The 19,929-nt window shown below is 58.6% G+C and overlaps 6 protein-coding genes across 6 annotated transcripts; 2 read left to right on the top strand and 4 right to left on the bottom strand.

Annotated features, from left to right (window-relative positions):
- Positions 1–915: 915 nt before the first annotated feature.
- Positions 916–6,265, top strand: CH63R_11326 (Legume lectin beta domain-containing protein; the record flags this gene model as incomplete). The annotated part of the gene is made up of 5 exons (XM_018306300.1): positions 916–996; positions 1,136–2,482; positions 2,546–5,165; positions 5,222–5,301; positions 5,354–6,265. The coding sequence occupies 5 exons, from the start codon at positions 916–918 to the stop codon at positions 6,263–6,265; spliced, it is 5,040 nt and encodes a 1,679-aa protein (XP_018153141.1).
- A 333-nt stretch (positions 6,266–6,598) lies between these two features.
- Positions 6,599–8,570, bottom strand: CH63R_11325 (Peptidase family M20/M25/M40; the record flags this gene model as incomplete). Its single annotated transcript, XM_018306299.1, has 2 exons — positions 6,599–8,099; positions 8,218–8,570. 2 exons carry the CDS (start codon positions 8,568–8,570, stop codon positions 6,599–6,601), a joined length of 1,854 nt encoding a protein of 617 aa, XP_018153140.1.
- A 788-nt stretch (positions 8,571–9,358) lies between these two features.
- CH63R_11324 (uncharacterized protein) lies at positions 9,359–10,675 on the bottom strand (the record flags this gene model as incomplete). Its single annotated transcript, XM_018306298.1, has 2 exons — positions 9,359–9,553; positions 10,373–10,675. The coding sequence occupies 2 exons, from the start codon at positions 10,673–10,675 to the stop codon at positions 9,359–9,361; spliced, it is 498 nt and encodes a 165-aa protein (XP_018153139.1).
- Positions 10,676–11,919: 1,244 nt separating this feature from the next.
- CH63R_11323 (Chitin binding protein) lies at positions 11,920–12,827 on the bottom strand (the record flags this gene model as incomplete). The annotated part of the gene is made up of 2 exons (XM_018306297.1): positions 11,920–11,973; positions 12,099–12,827. 2 exons carry the CDS (start codon positions 12,825–12,827, stop codon positions 11,920–11,922), a joined length of 783 nt encoding a protein of 260 aa, XP_018153138.1.
- Positions 12,828–16,757: 3,930 nt separating this feature from the next.
- On the bottom strand, positions 16,758–17,790 carry CH63R_11322 (Methyltransferase domain-containing protein; the record flags this gene model as incomplete). The annotated part of the gene is made up of 2 exons (XM_018306296.1): positions 16,758–17,043; positions 17,177–17,790. The coding sequence occupies 2 exons, from the start codon at positions 17,788–17,790 to the stop codon at positions 16,758–16,760; spliced, it is 900 nt and encodes a 299-aa protein (XP_018153137.1).
- A 1,192-nt stretch (positions 17,791–18,982) lies between these two features.
- CH63R_11321 (uncharacterized protein) lies at positions 18,983–19,889 on the top strand (the record flags this gene model as incomplete). The annotated part of the gene is made up of 3 exons (XM_018306295.1): positions 18,983–19,015; positions 19,105–19,607; positions 19,760–19,889. The coding sequence occupies 3 exons, from the start codon at positions 18,983–18,985 to the stop codon at positions 19,887–19,889; spliced, it is 666 nt and encodes a 221-aa protein (XP_018153136.1).
- Between the last annotated feature and the right edge of the window lie 40 nt (positions 19,890–19,929).

The raw sequence follows: 19,929 nt of genomic DNA, 5'->3' as shown, positions 1-19,929 counted from the left end.
GCTTCAGCTTTTGCCCCATGTTTCGCCACCCGAACATCCCTGGCTCGTCACATGGCCTCCTCCGTGAGTCCTTCCGACCATCTGGAAGCACCATGGCTCCCTCATGGCTCCCATGACCGACACCGACCCAGCGGCCTCCCCTCCCCCATGGTTCACGGCCCTTTGAGCGCAGTCGCCGCGTCTAGCCCCGGTCCACACTCCCTTGGATCCACGGCCTCTGGACCATGTCTTGACTCTCTTGCTTCTCTCTATCAACCCACACTCTCCTTGTTACGATCCCCCGCTCAGAGCATGCACTGGCCAGGTTGGTACTCCAGACCTTCGGACGCTTCCCTGCTCTCCCCGAAATCCACCCAGTTGTGCTTTTTCCGCTTGGCCTGAAGTGTCTCTGGCGCCTTCAATATATCGCCCTAATCAAACTCAGCCTGGGCAAGTGCACCATCCCTACGGAACTCGACCCTCGCTGCCCTCAATCCCCCTCAATCCAGCCAGCTCGAGGTATGGGTGTGTCGATTGATCCATGCAGAACCATGCAGCCATGCAGTAGCCCCAAGTTCTGCGTCGCCGCCTGCCTACTACTCGTACGGGCTACCTGACCTACCCAGCCGTTGACCCGCTCTAGCTCGCGCGCGCCATGTCTTCTGCCGTCAACCGTCTTGACGAGACGACACGCAGCGGCCCTGCTCGAGTCTGTCGTCGTCGGCTGTCTATTATCGGTTGCCAACGCTCTACCGGCCCGCCTACACACTTGGCAATCATTGACTTTGTTTATTATCCGCTCTGCCCCCCTCAGACCTTGAACATGGTGTCACCAAGTGCTCTGCCGTTCTATCTCTCACCCAAGCCACTTCTGGGGTTTCCGCCATTGAAGCAGACATTCACTTGTTCACAGCTTCTGTCGTCCGATAGCCCAAGATGAGACTTTCTCTCGCGACTCTGGCCTCGCTGCCCGTGCTTGTTGCCTCGTTAGCCTCGACCGACTCATACCGCGATGCTGTGAGTTGGATGCTTCTCCACCTAGGTTCCGTAGACTGGCTCGCGTTCCGGGACTTGGCGAGACCTCCGCATGCCAGTTGCTACCGAACCTTCTCCTACCCAAAATTGTGCTGACCCTCGGCTTGCTTCATCTTGGTAGGATCTACCGCAATCTGGCTATCTTCCGAACCACAACCTGGATCCCAATGTCGCAGGCTCTTCGAGCTTCAAGAACCTATGGACATTCACCTCTCCCAACCCCAGGGAGCTTTGGTTGGCCAAGCCTCTGGTTTACACGCCCGATGGCCAATCCGAGCTCGTCATCACAGCCTCCGAGATGAATGTCGTTCGCGTCTTTGACAGCAAGACGGGAAGGGTATTGCAAGAAAGGACACTTCAACCGCCGTTTGCTTCCATCGACAGCAACTGCGGCGACATTCCCGACTGGATCGGTGTTACCGGCACTCCCATCATCGACCCCGCCACCGACATCATGTATCTCTTCTCCAAAGGCTACAAGGACGGAACAACTTCCGGCACCGCTAACGGAGCCTACAAAATGTACGCCCTCCGGATCCCCAGTCTCGAAGATGTTGCCGGCTTTCCCGTTCTCATCGATGGCATCAATGCCGACAATGATGCTGCCCGCTACTTTGTCGGTGGCGTGGCTCTGCAGCGGCCATCGCTGACGGAGCTCAACGGGCACATCGTTGCGGCCTTTGGCTCCCACTGCGGCCGTTGGAACTACACGGGCTACCTCGTCTCCGTCAGCAAGACCCCGGGCGTCGGCCCCGTCAGCATGTGGGCAACCGAGGCCGCGCCGGGCGCTCCCAAGCCCCAGCCGCTCGAGTTGGCCACCGAAACTGGCGGCAAGGCCGGCATCTGGCAGAGCGGTATGGGCCTGCCTACTGTCGGCAACAACATTTACTTCGTCACCGGCAACGGCCAGGGGCACGTCAATGGCAACGTGCCAGCCAGCGGCAGGCTTCCCATGTCGACGTTGGATGAGTGCATCGTGAAGATGGAGCTATCGGCAGCAGGCAAACTGACCTTGGTCGATTACTTCCAGCCGTACGACTACATTGGCCTCGACGCCGGCGATCGCGACGTTGGCTCTTCTGGACTGGCTGTTCTTGATGCCACCGTCTTCAAGGGTGCCGGAGTCAATCGGATCGGTGTGACAGCCGGAAAGAAAGGCCGCACCTATGTGGTTAATGCCGACAACCTCGGCGGTTTCCGACAGGCCGCAGACGGCGGTGACGGCATCCTGCAAACCATCGAGCTCGGCGGTTCTCTGTATGGTGGATTTGGCAGTTATCCCGCTGAGGGGGGCTACATTTATGCAACCACGGTCGGCGGCAGTCTTGTTGCCTACAAGCTTGGCTTCGACTCCAAGGGCGCCCCTCAGTTCAGTCTCGCCGGAAAGTCGGCGTGGATCTCTGCCGGCCGAGTCGGCGTCGGCCAGATGACTGTGACCTCTGACAACGGAAAGATTGGCAGCGGCATTGTAAGATTCGCCTCACATCCCTCAACTTTGACCATATGAACTCATCGGCTAATGCAACACCAGGTCTGGATCACCGACGTCAACGCTGGCCTCCAGGCCTTCCGCGCTGTTCCCCAAGACGGCGTCATGGTCCCTCTCAATCTCCCACGGTCCCAAGGCACCAACAAGTTCCAGCGTCCTGTTTTCGGAGACGGTCGTGTCTTTTTCCACTCCAACAACAACAAGCTCGTTTGCTTCGGAGCCCCCGTCAACTCGGCCGTTAACTGCACCAGCCCAGTCGACTTCGGCTCCCTCGAAATGGGATCTACCGCCAGCGTCAAAGTCAGCTGCAAGGCCAACGTTGCACTCACCCAGGTCGTTGGCTGTTCCGTCTCGGACGCCTCATGGTCGTGTTCCAACTCGACCCTTCCCACGGGCGCCGTGGCCGCGGGCACTTCCTTCTCGCTGGACGTGACATGGGACCTCTCGAACCCTGCCGCCAAGGTCATTCCCGGGTTCCTCTCCGGCGCGTTGACGCTGTCCATCAGCGCCTCGGCAGACTACGCTTCAAGCACCGTGGTGTCACTCCAGGGCATTGCTGTCAAACAAGGTGCCTTCCTCAGCGCAACCCCTTCGGACATCGCTTTTGGAAGACTCGTTCAGCGAGATGCCCCTGACGGCTTGACCGGCACGGCTTTGCTGCAGAACGTCGGCAATGGCACGCTGACCTTCACCGGCTTCGCTTGGCAGAGTGATGCTGGCACTTACACAAATCTCACAGGCGATGGCAACTTGGGTTCCGGCTTTTCGTCTTCCAACTTCCCTGCTGTCGGCTCCACCCTCGAGTCTGGTCAAGGGCTGACCGTTCCGTTGCGTTTCTTGCAACAAGCCACTGGGTCGTACACGACAAAGGTCGCCATCTGGTCGAACGGCGGCTCGGCCGTCCTCACACTGAGCGGCTCCGTCAACGATCCGCCCGCTGTTACCTACGAGCTAGCCGATGGTTCCGGCAACTGGAATGCGCTATCAGACTACAAGGTTGCGTTTGGAGATGTTCTCGCCGGCGCCTTGGTCGACAAGCAGATCCGCGTCTGCAACAAGGGCGGAGCGCCTTTAACAATCACCATTTCCAAGCCCCCCACGACGCCTCAGTTGTTTGCCCTTAACCCCAACCATGACCTCACCGAAGGAACCCAGGTTCCGGCCGGCACATGCGCCATTGGTAATGTCGGCGTACACGCCGCCCCTGTCCAACCGAACCACCCACCTCAACCCCTCAGGGCTCTGTGGACTCTCAGCACCGACGGCAACGATCCCATAACGGGCCAAGCCTCGGGGTTGCACAACATTGTTTTCGAAGGCACAGTCGTCAGCAAGCAAGTTGGGCCTCTCCTCACGAATGGAACTGCGCGGTACCAGTGGGTTGGATGCTTCAAGGACACTTCCAACCTGGGCCGCAACCTACCCAACTCGGTCAACAACGCGGCGCAGCAGAAGACAAACACGCTCCAACAGTGTCAGGCACTCTGTCTTGCAAGAGGCTCCATCCTCTCTGGCGTGCAGTATCATCAGGAATGCTGGTGTGGTACGAACATCAAGAACCCTTCCACCTACACGGACGAGTCTCTCAACCTTTGCACTTTCGACTGCACCGGCGACGACACACAGGCTTGTGGCGGCGACAACGGGCACATGAGTTTGTATGCCGACATTAGTTCCTTCGACATTCAAGGATTTTACCGCTCGCTCAATGCCCCCAGCTCAAGCTCGAGCTCATCGGTGCCCGCGGCGACGAGCACCAGCATCAGCACGAGCGTCGCATCCTCTAGCACCATTATCTCGACTGTCTCATCAAGCAGTGCGGATCTGCCATCCTCTTCTATCATCAGCAGCACAGAGCTTTCTAGTGCTCTGGTCGTCAGCTCGACCTCTTCCAGCTCTGTGGAGTCGAGCATTTTCTCATCAGCTACCACAGCATCTCCTTCATCAATTATCTCGACCTCCCCTTCATCGACTACCTTGACCTCTCCTTTTTCGAGCAACATCGATGTCCCTTCGACTCTGTCCAGCAGTGGCACTCCAAGCACGAGCACGATCGCGTCGTCAACCACCACCACTTCGAGTACGGCGTCGTCGTCGAGCCCAACGTCGACGATGGTCATGTCGCCCCTGAACCCCCGGATGCCCGCAGTCATCAGCGAACAGTGGCAGTACGCCGGCTGTTTCAAGGATTTGATTAACAGCACACGACTTTTAGGCGAAGCGTTTCTGGCTACCGACGACATGACCCTGGACAAGTGTGCGGCGTTCTGCAGCAAGGGCGCCTACAATGACGGCGCCTTCAACTACTTTGGTGTCGAATACGGCCGCGAGTGCTTCTGCGGCTGGGATGTCAAAGCAGCACAGGCAAGCACATCGGAGTCGGAGTGTTCCTCGCCATGCGCGGGCTCGGCCATTGGTTTGTGCGGAGCCGGAAGCAGGCTTTCTGTCTACAGCAACAAGACCCCTAACCAGATCCCGTCTGCTCCCCAGCATGCCCCGCGAGCGGGCGACTATAAGTTCCTGGGCTGCCAAACCGAGGCTACCAGCGGTCGTGCCTTGGGCGGCAAGTCCACGGCCTCGGACGCAATGACAGTCGACTTTTGCGCGTCGTTCTGTTCTCTGGGCGGATGGCAGTTGATGGGTGTCGAGTATGGTCGCGAATGTGAGTAAAAAACACTCTCTGTTACTTTAAATGGCATTTTCTGATTAGCTCAACAGGTTTCTGCGGCAACTCGACCAATGCCGGATCGATGCCAGCTCCTCTCAAGGATTGCAACATGGTCTGCAAGGGCAACAAGGTAGGCCGCAAAACCCCTCGAGGGCGATATCTAGGCTAACATGTGACGATAGCTTCAATACTGCGGTGCGGGTAGTCGTCTTGACCTCTACCTCTTCTCCCCGCTTGCCCCTAGCGCGTCTTCGAGCGCCGTGGTCTCTACGAGCTCAGCGAGTTCGACAAGTTCGACAGCCTCGAGCTCCTCTTCTGCCGACAGTTCGACCATTTTGACATCTTCCTCCATTGCCAGCTCCTCAAGCCTGGCGCCGCCGTCTAGCTCATCAGTCGCGACATCATCATCGGCGTTGCCTGAAACTTCTGTATCGCCAACCATACCGCCGCCTGCTTCGGACCCCGCCGTCTCGTCTGTCGTGTCATCGACTAGTGGAGATTTAACGGTCACTTCATCCAGCTCGCCGGCCAGCAGCTTGGCATCATCTATGCCACCACCGACGTCCTCGTCATCTACCATTCCGGTGCCTACCGTCCCGGCATCGACAACAACGAGCAGCTCGGCCGACACGGCACCAAGCACAACGTCGGGTCCCTCGGCCACAGCCACCAACGGGTACTATTACATCGGCTGCTTCCAGGACACCAACTCGGGCCATGCGCTACCCGGCTTGTTCGCCAACAACAGCGTGACACCCGAACTCTGCATCGACTACGCCAACTCCAAGTTCAGCAACTCGCCCACCTCGACGACGAAGATGCCGTACGTCTTCCTCGAGTACCACCACGAATGCTACGGAGGCGGCACCTTCGACTTCAAGGGTGCCGCGGTCACCTCATTGGTTGGAAAGCAGGCTTGCAAGGACTACTGCTACGGCAGCGTCAGCACATTCACAACGAACGGCAAGGTCACGACCACGACTGGCACGGCCAACTACTGCGGCGGTCCCAAGATGTTCGACCTGTACGCGTTGTCAACACCCGTCGCTTTCCCCACAACAGGCGGGCCTCTGGTCACTAGGACAGTGAACTGAGGCGGTCTCGAGGGAGAAACTCATGATTGATACAATTGCATAATCACGCATTGAACAGCGCAGCATTTGTCAAATTTTAATTTTTTCAGTACATACCCAGACATTCCCAAATATTGGATGTCAAGCAATTATGCGCATACTTAGGCTTCATCTCCACATTCATATAATAACAGTTCATATAATCTCATCTTGGATCGTCTCAATACCTCGTGAGGCTCGCTGTTCTCCATCAAGAGAGCGGTATGTTGGAAACTACTGTCGCAGGTCATGTACATGTGGCCTCTTTCAACATTTCCTTCACCTACATGGAAAATGAATTTCGGCGTAATTGCTTTAGACCTTGGCGGCGTCAAAGTTGCGGATCAGATCGTAGTAAAACCTCAGGATCTCCATGTGTGCGCTGATTTTGATTCTCTCATCAATGGTGTGGGCGTTGATGGTGGCGCCGTTCCGGATGGGCACGAAACGGTAGACGTTGGGCGTGAGGTCTATTTCACGATCAGTCAGTTCATCATCCATCCACGCTTCACATGTACACTCGTTCTCCTCCTCCTTTGACTTACTCAAGTAGTGTCTCGTGTCGGTGTTGCCGGTCATGAGTTCGCCGACGGGTACGACTTTGCCTCCGTCGAAGGCGAAGCTGGACTGCAGCGTACCGGAAAAGAGATCCCAGATGGGGCCCTTGGTCGGCGAAAGGGGCGCGGGCAGCGTCGCCTGGGTGCGGCTCAGGTACAGGGTGCCGTTGTAGTCGACGTCATACAGGGGCTTCACGGCGTCGTAGGGCTTCTCGATGCGCCCGAGGTCGCTCGTCGCGTGCTGCCGCGCGTACTCCTTGTAGTCGTCGTCGCCCTCGAAGGCCTTGACGGTGATGCCGTACTTCTCGGCGATGCCGCTGACGTAGGCGACGACGTTGTGCTGGATCTCGGGGACGCTGTTCTGCGGGGCGACGCGGTAGTTGACGCCGACGCGGACCTTCTCGGGCATGGCGTTGATCTTCTGGCCGGCCTGGAAGTAGTCGACGCTCTGGGAGGTCTGCAGGCGGTAGTGCGTCGGACGGTCGATGGTGACGAGCTCGGCGGCGAGGGCGTCGAGGTCGCCGCTCTCGAGCAGCTCCGTCACACGCGGCTGGGCGTCGGGCGAGTAGCGGGCCTGGCAGACCATGTGCTCGTAGAGGGGCGAGGAGGTGGTGAGCTTGGGGCTGTAGGGGCGGGACTCGAGGGCGACGACCATCTCAGAGACGATGCCGATGCCGGTGTGGGGGAAAGGGACGGACGAGTGGCCGCCGGTGACGTGCAGGTCGAGCCAGATGTCGACGTGGCCCTTTTCGGTGACGGCGGGCAGGGCGTAAAGGGTGCGGCCGTCGTCGAGGAGTTGCAGACCCATGCCGCCCTCGTCGAGGACGAGAGCCATGCTGTCGTTGCCCCAGAGGCGCTGGAGGTGGACGGCAATGTGGCCCGCGCCGCGGGCGCCGGAGCACTCCTCGTCGAAGCCAGAGGCGAGGATGATGGTGCGGGTCGGGGCCCACTGACCGCCGCTGCCGGCGGAGGAGGAGGAGGAGGAGGCGCTCCCCGGGGCCGCCGGCTGGGAGAGGAGGGTCTCGAGGGCGGAGAGGAGGGCGGTGAAGGAGTTCTTGTCGTCCGAGACGCCGCGGCCCCACATCCATTCGCCGTCGAAGTGGGCGGAGAAGGGCGGGTAAGTCCAGGTGGCGGCGTCGGCGACGGGGACGACATCCTGGTGGGCAGCGAGGAGGATGGGCTTGAGAGAGGGGTCGGTGCCGCGGAGGGTGTAGACGAGGCCGAAGGTGTTTACCTTGACGAGCTCTGCGCGGGCGTGGCTGGGACGAGGGTTGTGTTAGGGGTTTCTTAGGACCGGAGGGTGAAGGAGGAGGAGGATGATGGTGATGAGAAATGGGGGAACAATAGGAGGATGAGGAGGAAGAGGAGAAGACTTACAAGACCGGGTACGTCTTCTTGAGGACGTCGTGCAGATCGTAAAAGACGCGCCAGCGGTCATCCTTGTCAAAGTCGCCGAGGTCGTCGTAGCAGATAGATGGCACGCGGACGAGGGCGGCGTGGCGCTCGACCTGCTTGCGGACGGCGTCAGGGGAGGAGAAGAGGTCGGCGGCGGAGGGGAGGCCGTCGGAGGGGGACACGGGGGGCGGGAGGTCGCATTTGAAGTCGGAGGCGGCGTCGACGATGGGGCGTTGCCGCTGCTGCTCGTTATCGGTGTAGAAGGGGGAGGTGGCGGATGCGAGGGGGGAGGAGGCCGCGGAGAAGAGGGCGAGGAGGAGGTGTTGGGAGCGCATCTTGGGGGTTGAGTTTTTGGGCTGGGCTGGGCTGCCGGGCTTCAATTGGGAGAGGGGGCGGGTTGTGAAGCTATTCAGACTCGACCGTTCGGCCTTCGTTCTCAATGGCCAAAGCAAGGAGAAAAACGAGAGGAGAGGAAGAAAGGGTCACGCGAGAAAGAGAGAGAAGGGGGGAAGAGGAGGGACAGCTTTGGCTGGTCACTGGAGGAAGACGTCATTTGTTTTGTATGTGTGCGCGGCGGTCGCGCGCGTTCACACGATACGAATACTGGTCCCGGCATTGCGTGACGGCTTCCCGGCTGCCGTTCTCCGGGGGGCGGGGGGGATTGGTTGGTCGTTTTTTGCTCAATTGGGGGTCCCATCGGGTGTAAGATGCATGGAGGGAGGAGGATGAAGATCCTCCCCGCCGGCCGAGATAGGAGCGCTTGGTTCCATGCTTGCGAGAGAAGGCGGGCAGCAATGGCGTTGATAACGGGCTCTCTGTATCTCTCGCTGTCTCTCTCTTTCTCTTCCCTCCAGTCGCTTTGCCGACGCCGTGTTTCGGAGTCGGGTGGAGGGGGAGGGGGCGACGGTGCTGCTGGCCGGTGCCGATGCGGAGATGGGAAAGGCGAGCGGTCTCTTTGGGGGGGGGGGGGGGGGGGTTGAGGAGTGAGGAGGAGGGTCAGCGGTGTGATGGATGTGTAAGCAGTCTAGGATTGGGAGATCGCAATGAGAGAGAGAGGATATGGCATCGTCGGAAGGGCGCCGCGGGAAACTCGTCGTCCACCTTCCTATCCGGGGTATCGACATCAAAGGGCGACATGTGATTGGGCGGCGGTGTAAGGTGATGCGTCGGGCTTCGTCCGGTCAAGGGGGGGGGGAGGGAGGGTTGCATCGTCGGCATATTCTTGGCGGTTGGTGATTGGCGATAGGACGTCGGGGGTGATGGGAATGATAAGGCCAGGGGCGATATCGACCATGACGGGACTGGTGTCGTGCGTAGCCTGTACGGCTGAATAGACATACATCGTGAGGATTGATTCTCGGCGGACCTCGCGGCACAGAGTCCGGAATCTCGGTCGCCGGACGCGCCGGTTTCGGCACGGGGGTGGCCCGGGCAGATACGGCGGTAGGACGGTCAGCATGACGAGGCGTCTACAAGGGCCATTACTTTAGTCGTAGCTGTTTTACCAAGGGCTTCGCTTTACAATCTGGCTCTTTTCCTATGTCTTAACCGCCGGTTGTTTATCCGATGCATGGCATCATCATGTGGACGACTCGTAACCCACGACAGCATGTCAAAACCACCCAACATGAAACGGAATTAATCAATTCGAGGAATATTCAAACCCTTTCCAATGCTTCACTCGCAGAACCCAATCACCAACTCGTTTCTTCGGCGCGACGAAAGATGCGCGATCACCTCACAACGCAGAATATCATAGAGCAGTTGCATTAGAGCCATCAAAAGGGCACAGCAACACTGTCTTCCCTGCACGCCGACTATTGCATGATTCTCCAGTGTCCAGTGCACAGAAAAGGAGTCACCAGCAAGAAAAAGAGTATAGGTGATTTCGATCTCCCGTGATCACGAGTAGCAACAACGCCTGCAACAAAAGGCAAAAAAAACATGAAAAGAATCGACGTTGGCCTGATTCGAACAGACGCTCCCGAAGGAACAAGATTTCTAGTCTTGCGCATTAGACCACTCTGCCACAACGCCGGATGATCCCTGTTGTGAAGAACTGGGAGTGGAGATGTTGATTGTCTGACGGTTCTGGATTCAAGACCCCGGCACCCCCAAGGCGCCATCTTTCACCTACCCTCGTTTCTTCTTCGTGAAGAAGATGAACGGCCCATGCCCTATCGAAGCTTGGATGCCAGGCAATGGGAGTTTCTCTCGGAGACTCGTACGTGCTCTGGATAGCGACCGTCTTCGTCAGCGCTTCCGTGAGCGCCGAGGATTTGGGGTCCGTCCGATGTCCCCCACCGCCGCCGATGCGTTTGTCGCCCAGTCGGCTGTCGACTCGTCCGGTTGCACGAAACCGGGCAGGCAGCAGCAAGACTACGACTGTCTCGTATGGCTGCGCCAGCTGACCCGAGAGGGACGAGTAGGTGTGTTCCATCGCCGATGCGTGAGCCGGCGTTTATGGGCTGCGTCGACATGCTCCTCCAAACGCCCGCCGTGTGGAGGGGAGGGGATGCCTGCCCGTCCGATTTTTTTCACTCTTCCCCAACGGGTTTCAACAGCCTCGCTTCCGGGCCCTGTGGTTTCGTTTCGGACGGCGCAGTCGGATCTGCTCTTTGGCGCCACCGCCTCCTCGGGATCGCTAACGCATTCATCGACGAGAAAGGTCAGTCGACGCCCCGGGTGCAACGAGGGGGGCTTTCGGGTGAGGGGCAGCGATCACGAGCAGAGATCACCGCAGGGGGAGGGGGGGGGGTCTCGAGGCATTGTCATTTTTGCATCGTGGTGGTTTGTGATGTGATGTCCATGAGCGACCTTCAAGAGAGACCGACCGCCTTGGCAATGCAGCTTTAGTTGGTTTGTGATGTGCAGCCTTGGTGGAGACTGTTCAGTTTACCCTCCGCCCCCCCCCCTTGCTCTGATCTCCTCTCCGCCTCTTAGTTGAGCATCATAAGTGCCGATCTTTTTGGGGCTCTTTTGACTTGCACACGGTTACAGTGCTACCGCCAAGCCTCGACTTTCGATGTAGCATCGAACCGGACGATCTGACCAGTTCGGACCTGCTTGGTGTCGCGCATGCGGCAAAAATCCTGGGACGACGAGATGCACGTGGTGAGGTGGGGGTGGACAGTGAGGTTGTGAACTTGGGCCGTCGGTTTCTGTCAACGAAGAACAGTTACCTCATTCCATGGGGGGGGGGGTTCACAGATAACGCAATGGGGCTGAAGGACGAGGGATTCGGACGAGGTGACGAGCGGTCATCGGACATCAGACAGGTTTGTTTACAGGTACCGCATGAACCGAGACGTCGCGTTTCACGACAAGACGCAGATTGTCACGGTATGGTGCATCACCAGTTTAGTTGGCCGAGGGAGGGTATAATAGGTGACGTGGTTGGTCCAAGAAGTAAATGAACATTTGAATTGTGTGAACTTTATACAAGAACGTGCAAATCCCACAAGGGTTTTTGTCTTGGGTGTGCTGTGGTATGTGGTGTGGTGCAACGCCGGCGTCCGGGATGAAAGTCCGGGATGAAACCTTTTTTGGTCCGTTTCCGAGGCGTCGTCTCGTCTCAAACAAAGACAAAGCCTCCGAACCGGGGGGGTATCAGATGCGAGTCCGACCGTCTCTCCTCCCTCCTTTCCCTTTCAACACTGCTACAGAAACTCTAAAACGTCCTGTTTACATGCGCTTGCGAAGGGCCCGCTTCGCGGCGCGACGCTTGGTGCAGGAGGACTGTGAGGGAAGCAAAAAAGGTTAGCCGGTGGATGAACTACTTTCAAGCCGTCGAACCCTCGTCGAATGACGAGGCGCTCTGGGGACGGCATCATGCGGGATGGGGTTTAGCAGGTAGCACTTACGGCAGGCTCAGAGGGGGCGGCAGAGGGGGTGGCGACGGGGGCGGCGGCCTCGTCCGAGGCAGCGGGGGCCGGGGTGACGGGGGTGGCCGAGGGGATGGCGGAGGTCAGGAGGGTGGTAGGAGCGGCGGACGGGGTGGCAGGGGCGGAGCCGGAGCCGGAGCCAGAGCCGGAGGTGAAGTCGACGCAGGACATGTAAGTCTGGCCGGCCTCGGCGGAGTCCCACCACCACTGAAGGACGCAGTTACCGGCGGTGGCGCACTCGGCGGGCAGGGAGTCGGGGAGGGTGACGCTGAAGGCCGTGTTGTTGGCGGCGACGCCGGTCTTGGTGCTGGCGTAGTTCTCAAAGGAGATGAGCGGGGCGCCGATGATGGAGTTGCTGGTGGTGTCGACGACGGAGACGTTGGCGACGCCCGTGTGCGGGGCGCGGATCTCGACCTCGAAGTCGACCGTCTGGCCGGGCGTGTAGCTCTGGACGTTGGCGGCGTTGTCGGCGAACTTGTAGCCCTTGCAGAGCTCGAGCTGGCACTGGGAGGCGACGAGGCTGCTGCCGGCCTGCTGGGCGAGGCCCTGGATGTTGCCGTACGGGTCCGACTGCTCCGTGTTCCAGAGGGTGGTGCCGCAGGCCTCCTTGAAGGCGTCGCCGGCGGGGCGAGGGGTGGGCGAGGTGACCTTGCCGTGGGCCGAGACGGCGGCGACGAGGGAGAGGACGGTGATGATCTTGGACTGCATTTTGGCGGATATCTTTTGGGAGGGTTGATGTTTCTGTTTCGAAAAGTTGACACACACACACAACACACACGAGAGAGTGGACTTGTAAAGAAGAGCTTGTGAAAAAGAATGGCTTGTGTCTAGCACAGCGGGTAAAGAGAGTGTGGAATGAATGAACGTGAACTGGAAGAAAATTCGGACAAGTTGGAATGAGACGAGGAGAGCAGAGCAGAAGAGACGGGATACACAGTCCAGGTGTGGCATGGAGGAGGCTCTTATACGGCTCTGGGAAGAAAGAAAAGCAAGAGACCAGACCCCTCATCCCATCATTCATCCATCCATCCCTCCCCATCCCATGTCCATCGTCACTCCTCCTTCTCTACCTGTACCTGTACAGGGTACGCAGTCTCATGGGCGGCCCAGTCCGGACCCAGTCACGGACCCGGAGTCGCAATCTATGCAAGACGGCTTGTTGCGATCGAAGCTTTCGCGCTTCCAGGGGGGGTGAGTGAGGAGCGTTGGACGAGAGACCGAGGGACGAAAGACAAGCCTGGACCAGGCCAGGGGTCATGCCTGTCATATCATGTATCCGTATCCGTACTCTCACACACACACACACGCGCGCGCGCGCGCGCAGACATCCCACTTCCACAAGGGCAAAACAGAACAGAACAGAACAACACAGCTTGACAAACCCCTCCCTCCCTCCCTCCCGTCAGCCCTCCAAGGGCTTGGAGGGGGCCGCCGAGAGACGCGCATGCATCTCCAAGAGCTAGCTGGCCAAGACTTGACAAGAGATGCGGCCTATCCGTGGTCCTGGAACACGAGGCGGCGGCGGTGGCGGCGGCGGCCAACATGCGAATACAAACGACCCCCCCTCCCCTGAGCTCCATTGATCAAGGGGGAATAGCAGCGATTGGGCATCTGACGGGCAGGGCTCCCGCAACGGGCAGTTAGGTCGCTGCATGTTTAATTTGAGTGAAGCCAGGTGGATATACGCCTTTTTTTTTGGGTCTTCGTCCCCATACATCGAACATCGAACATCGAACACACACCATTGAACCACCAAAGCTCCATCGGGACGCATGATCCCTGCTCCGACCTCCGTGCTCCCTGAACCGGGGGGTGGTTTCGATGAAACGGCGCCATCACGCATCTTTCAGGCGGCTCCGCTGTGTGACCCCCCCCCCACACCATGATCCTTTTGCTTCCCTCCCTTCCTCCTCGATATTCGGATTGAGAAGTACATCGTACAGGTGCCTACCCGCCGCTAGTCGTCGTTTGCCCTCGTCCCATCATCGGCTCCTCGGCTTCCCTCGATGATGTCTGACGATGGTCATGACGATGACCCAGATCAGGGATGGAGAAGGCCGGCCCGCCCTGGGAGACTGGAGTCAACTTGCAAGCGAGAGATGAAAAGGTCGAGCACCGTGGGGGTGTTGATGGTGGTGGTGGTGGTGGTTTCTCAGGTAGGCAGGGAAGAAGCCTTACTGGACATCATCAACCCGTTGGAGAGAGCGAGAGAGAGGGAGAAAGAGATTTGAGTTGCCGTTATCGCCCGTTTCAAGGACGTTCCTCCGTGGCATCAATCTTCCAATCTACCACTTTCCGGGCCACTCTTTTGCTCTATCCTTTATCGTGAGCCCAGCAGCGTCTATTTTCTGCGGTGGCCCCCTTGCGAGTTGACGCGGCGCCTTCGCCGCGACCCTTTTTTTGACCTTTTATGAACATGGGCACCGAACCGTATTAGTTCAGGACTTGGCCATTTCAGTCGCCTTCGTCCGGAATTGCCGCCCAAACCAAGAAGTGCGTGTCCATCTGCCGGGTCCACGGAACCCGAACGACTCTTGGGCGGCGGCGGCGGCGGCGGGTGGCCTCGGGCTTTGCACGACTTCGTTCACGTTCTTCGTTTACACGTCGCGCGACGCCCACCGGCTCTCTCACACACTCCCTCTCTTCCTCTTGTCCACGTTCATTAATCTCTGACCGGACATTCGCCCTGGTGGACTCCGCCCTACCCGGACTTGGCTCCCACGTCGCCGAGCCTTGTCATTCTGCGTTGCGTCATATGGACCAAACGCCGGCGTTCTCGATGACTTTTCCGTCCCAGTTAGGGAACTAATCACCCCCCCTGTTATCTGCTGCCTCTTCGTGGGTGCGGCTTTGATGGGGTGGACGGACAGGCCTTCTTCCATTTCCCTCCCCTTTTTTCCCATTTCGTTTTGTTCCCTTCGTGCCTTTTTCGTCCCATCATCAACTGAACACTTTGAAACTCACCCCCGTCCCCACATCGTGGACCTGAGCAGGGGTCATGGGCGCCAAAGAACCCTGTCACCGTAGAGCGGGCCTGGGGACGGGGGGTTCTTTCGGTCTCCTGGGCCGGTCCAAGTAATTAATTATTGGATCCTTTTGTCAATTTTTACTCTGTATCCTTCCTTGCCTTCAGGTGAGAAGAAGAGCGGGCTGGGCCAAAAATGGGAAATGGGCGGAGAAGGGAGAGGAGAGGACGGAGAGGCGAGCACACGGGGTCTCTTTATGCGACGGAGAAGATGGGAAATGAATCTTGTTTTCACTTGATTCACGGGATGAAGAATGGAGAAAACGGGAACGTAACTCTTTGACTGACTTGGTGGGACATCATCTCATCCGTGCGAATCGGTGAGCGGCCAGACATATGCATGTCGACCGAGTGACCATGATGTAAGCGTAGTCCGTTATCTCCCATCCCCCTCTCCACCACCCCTTTATTTTGCTTCCTTTCTTTTTTTCTTTCCGTCACGCCTTTTTTCAAGCTTCTCTAATTTCTTATTCGGTCTCGGCGATTGCGCACCGGCCGTCAGAAGAGACAAGACTGTCCCTTTTGGGGAGACTGGGGCCTTGGCCAACAGCTGCTCTAGCTCAAGCGGGAGGAGACGCGATTAATAACGGAAACATTTAGCTGAGGCGGTTGATCCTAGGAGTTTAACAGCTTTGCGGATTTCCAGAAAGATGGAACGAAACCTTCTCCGACGGGTGCAACATGACCTGGCAAGTTGGTGATTGTCGTCACAGAACCGGTCCCGTCGATGAGGGCACGACCTATCAATGTGGTGATTTCCTCGGCCAATCTCTCCCGCCCTTCCAGTCGGACACATCGTGCATTTCTCCCAGAAACGTAGCAGACTACAGGTGTCTCAACGGGAGAGGCCGAAAGCCTCATTGCTAGATCACAAACCCCTTGGCACGCAACGAAAAGGGCCTCCCGATTGACCACCAGCCAGTTCGGTGTAAGTCCAATCATGTCGATGGCCTCTACTGCCCATGGCCGCCACACCACGTGTGACATTTAACGTGACGGAAATTTTGCGTTGGTAAGGCGAGAGGATGCTTCTACTCAATAGGCAGGCAGTTGTGGCATTGATGGACCGTGAGTCGAGAGAGGATGGCAGTTCCACAAGGTCTCCGACTGTCCCCTTTCAATCACCATGATAGGTTCGATGACGACTTTCAAGTGCCCGAAGATGACGCCTGTGTCCTATGAGAACCGTGATCTCGTTGGCCGTGGCATCCCGTCACCCTCTTGTTCGCTCCATTTTCGGCTTGGACAAACAGACGGGCGACGCCACATGGTGTATCGGATCTGCTGGGCCACGTTCAACACCAAAGAAGAAGATCCAACGACCTGACGGCCCACGTCTGTTCCGGCAGCTTCTCATTCATACCGGAGCTAGTCTTGATGCAAGCGCAAAGACACGTGGACAGGGCTCTTCCGCTTCAACCGAAGTTGCAGCCATTCAAATATCGGAGGACATGGTGGGTTACTTGCTGCGTCTGTTGACGATGCAGCAAGGTTTCTCACTAAACCAAACAGCACAATTTCTGTTCTCTCACCAAGCATCAAGCAGCAAGCTCACGGGCCCAAATACCTCACAAATCACCTTGCCCCAAACACGAGACGCAGCTCAGACACTCTCAAGGATGTCGACCCCAAATCCAGGTATAGGTGAACCCGACCAGGGTGCCGTTCAAGACGTCCTGCCTCATCTCGTTCTCTAGCCGGTCGACGTCTTGGACACTCTGGACCACCTCCGAGCCACCGTCCTCGAGGATGGTCAGCAGGATCGGGCGGACGGCCTCGGTGGAGACCTTGTTCATCGGCCCCCGCATCATGTCCTCGACGCCGTACGTGTTCCAGGTCTTCTCGTCGACGTCCGTGAAGCCGCAGTTTCGCAGCACGAGGGGAAGCCGGGCGGGCATTCTATGAGAGTGGGCAGGCCACACACAGGTCAGCAAAGGCAGCCTGAACCCACGACACACGGGGAGTCGGGGGTTCCCCCCCCTCGCGCGAATCCATCGACCGGTCTGGCAGAGTACGCTGGCCCGGAACTTACAGCGGATCGCGCCCGACTCTAATGGCCCACAACGCCACGGTCCGTTTCCACTCGTCAAAGGCACGGCTCGGCGGGACGCACTTCCACGACGAGTCGGCCACCTCCTCCCAGTGCAGGTACCCGCCCGGGCGCAGGAGCGTGAAGAGGTTCCGGGCGAGGGCCTCCCAGTCGCCCTTCTTCATGCCCAGCGCGATGAGCCGCACGTGGACCATGTCGAAGGCGCCCAGCATGGGCTCCGGGAACGGCCGCAGGGCGTTGTGCTGCATCATGGCGCAGTTGGGCGGGAGCTCGGCGGCGCGCGGGAACTTGGTCGCGTCCATGTCGACGCCCCGCAGCTCGGCGGACGCGGGCAGGCACGCGGCCATGTCCCGGAGCCAGATGCCGGTGCCCGTGGCGATCTCGGCGACGCGCGGGGCCGGCAGCCCGTTGAGGTACGCCAGGATCGGGGGAGGGCAGAGGCCGCCGCAGAGCGGAACCCAGATGTTGTGGTGGTTGTACTCGAGGCGGGCGCGCTCCTTGGCCAGGTCGCCGCTGTTGAGCATGTACACCGAGTCCTCCTCGTCGTTCCAGCGCTGCAGGCCGGGAGTGGAGAGCGGCTGGGCGGCGGCGGTCATGGTGTTTTTCTTTACTCTTGTGGGGAGGGGGTGGTTTATGGGGTTTTCGCTGGACAGACCTCTGACGATCGAGTCGACGATTAGCGTTGAGGTGTTTTCCACAACCAGGACATCTTCCCGGGCGGCCGGTTGTTGGGGTTCTTATGCTCGAGTCCCTTGGGCAGAGTCCTCGGGCAGAGAGTCCTTTGGGCAGCTCCTGCTGGGAAGCTTTCATCCGATGCCGCGGTTTGGGTTGACGAACCCTTAGACTCTGGCCAATCGCTCGAGGAAAATCATGTTGTTTGGAACCCTATACCGGGATGGCGCCAGTCGTGTTTCCCCGTAGGACTGGCGGTCATTTGCGGACCTGCAACTCGTTCCAGGCAGAGTTCGGCTCGAAGCTCTCGTTTTTGAACGTTTTGTCTTGCGTCCGACGGATCCGGGAAAGGCTGAGCTGAGGGGGGAGGGGAGGAGGGAGGTGTTTCGGCTCCCTTTTGGGCGAGCGACGCCGAAGGGCCGGATTTTGTATGGAGACTCCATGTCTCATCCGTCCCGGGCCGGATGGGAAAGTTCAGGCCGGATGGGAAAGTTCAGGCCGGATGGGGCCCCACTGCGCCGGAGCTGAAGCCCGGTATCAACGCCGCCACGCCGCACCCGTTTCGGCAGTATTTTTTTGGCGTTTGACAAGAAATCGAACTGGTTCAAAAAGGAAGAATCATACGGGAGGCTGTTCCCGTCCTCGGAAGTTGAGGACCTCTGTGTCTCGAGTTGACGTCTGGTCAGGTAGCCTGGTAACAACAACCTCTTCAGCTGAGTGGGACGTGGCTTGCTACAAACGTATCCGGAACCGGCGTCGCCATGTTTTTTCTTCTTCTTTTTCTTCACACAACACCGCGTGTTTATTTTCCAGCCATTTTGCCATGCTGAGAACGGTCTTTTCCCGACGTTTTCTCGCCAAGTTATAAAAAATGTCCCTCCCTGCCTGTCACGTCAATCTCCTGATCGCTATGCATCGTGGCGAAAACTCTCGCTCTCTGCTTGGGCATCAGACAAAGCCCTCAATATGGCGACATACTACGAGACCGCTTTAACACGGGCGTACCATTACCCGGACCCGCCTGTCGAGTGTTTTAACTTCACCGATGACTCCACGTACAATATGCCCGCCCACGAGTATTCCTGCTTCCACTCCGCCTTTTGAAACTGCCCGAGGATGAAGGCGGCGCCAGACATCGGGGGACGGGGCGTAAGTCATGCTTACTCTTCCCATCGGAACCCGGCGTCGTGAACCAGAACACGTCATTTCCAGCTAAACCTGACAATCCTGAAATCCAGGCCGTTATGGTTCTCATCGTCAGGGCCTTCGTCACCCTCTGCCTGGCCATCTTCTACCTCGTCGTCGGCCGCACCAACCAAGACCGACAGGCCTTCAACCCGATCGACCGGTTCGCCCGCAAGCACGTGTCCGAGCCGGCGCGCCGTCTCACGTTCCGGCTCGGCATGGACCCGGACCTGCATTCGTTGGTGGCGTACGACCTCGTCAACACCTTCAGCGACCTCCAGCTCGTGACGGGCCTCGTGGTCCTTGTGGGCGGCATCAAGGAGTTAGGCGACGGCTCTGCGCTCGGCAAGCCGAAAACAGGAAGTCCCTGGGGGATGATGGTGATCAACATGACGCTCATGCCGTACTGCTACGCCGTGCAGATCTTCCTCAGCTGGCGCACCGGGCGTCTCTGGTGGATGGACTACGTAAGGGCCCGCTTCATCGACAGCAAGGGCCAACCGGTCGACGTCCTGGGCCCGGAGGCCGTCTTCAGGAGGTGGACCGAGAACAGGGCGTGTGGTACTTCCTTGCATCAGAGGTCGAGACTATGCTGGGGCTGTCGACCTACTTGGGGTTCGGGGTGTACTCGCTGGCGGACGACAGGATACGCGGACGCGTGGAGATGGAGCAGGACGTGTAGCACGAGGAGGACGAACTGGTCTTCAGCCAGCTGGTGTCGCTATTCCTGCTCATCATACCCTTCATGGGGCTCTTCGAGTCCTACACGAGGCACTCGAAGGCCATCGAGGAATCCGACGCCAAGGAGCTGGACAGCTGCCCCTCGGAGGGGCCCTAAGGGGGAAGAAAGGGGTTGGCCGGAGACCGATGACGAGCAT

The sequence above is a fragment of the Colletotrichum higginsianum genome, chromosome 8 (genome assembly GCF_001672515.1).
Source record: "Colletotrichum higginsianum IMI 349063 chromosome 8, whole genome shotgun sequence".
NCBI classification, from domain to species: domain Eukaryota; kingdom Fungi; phylum Ascomycota; class Sordariomycetes; order Glomerellales; family Glomerellaceae; genus Colletotrichum; species Colletotrichum higginsianum.
Note: the sequence above shows the minus strand (reverse complement) of the source record. Positions and strands in the feature narration are given on the sequence as shown.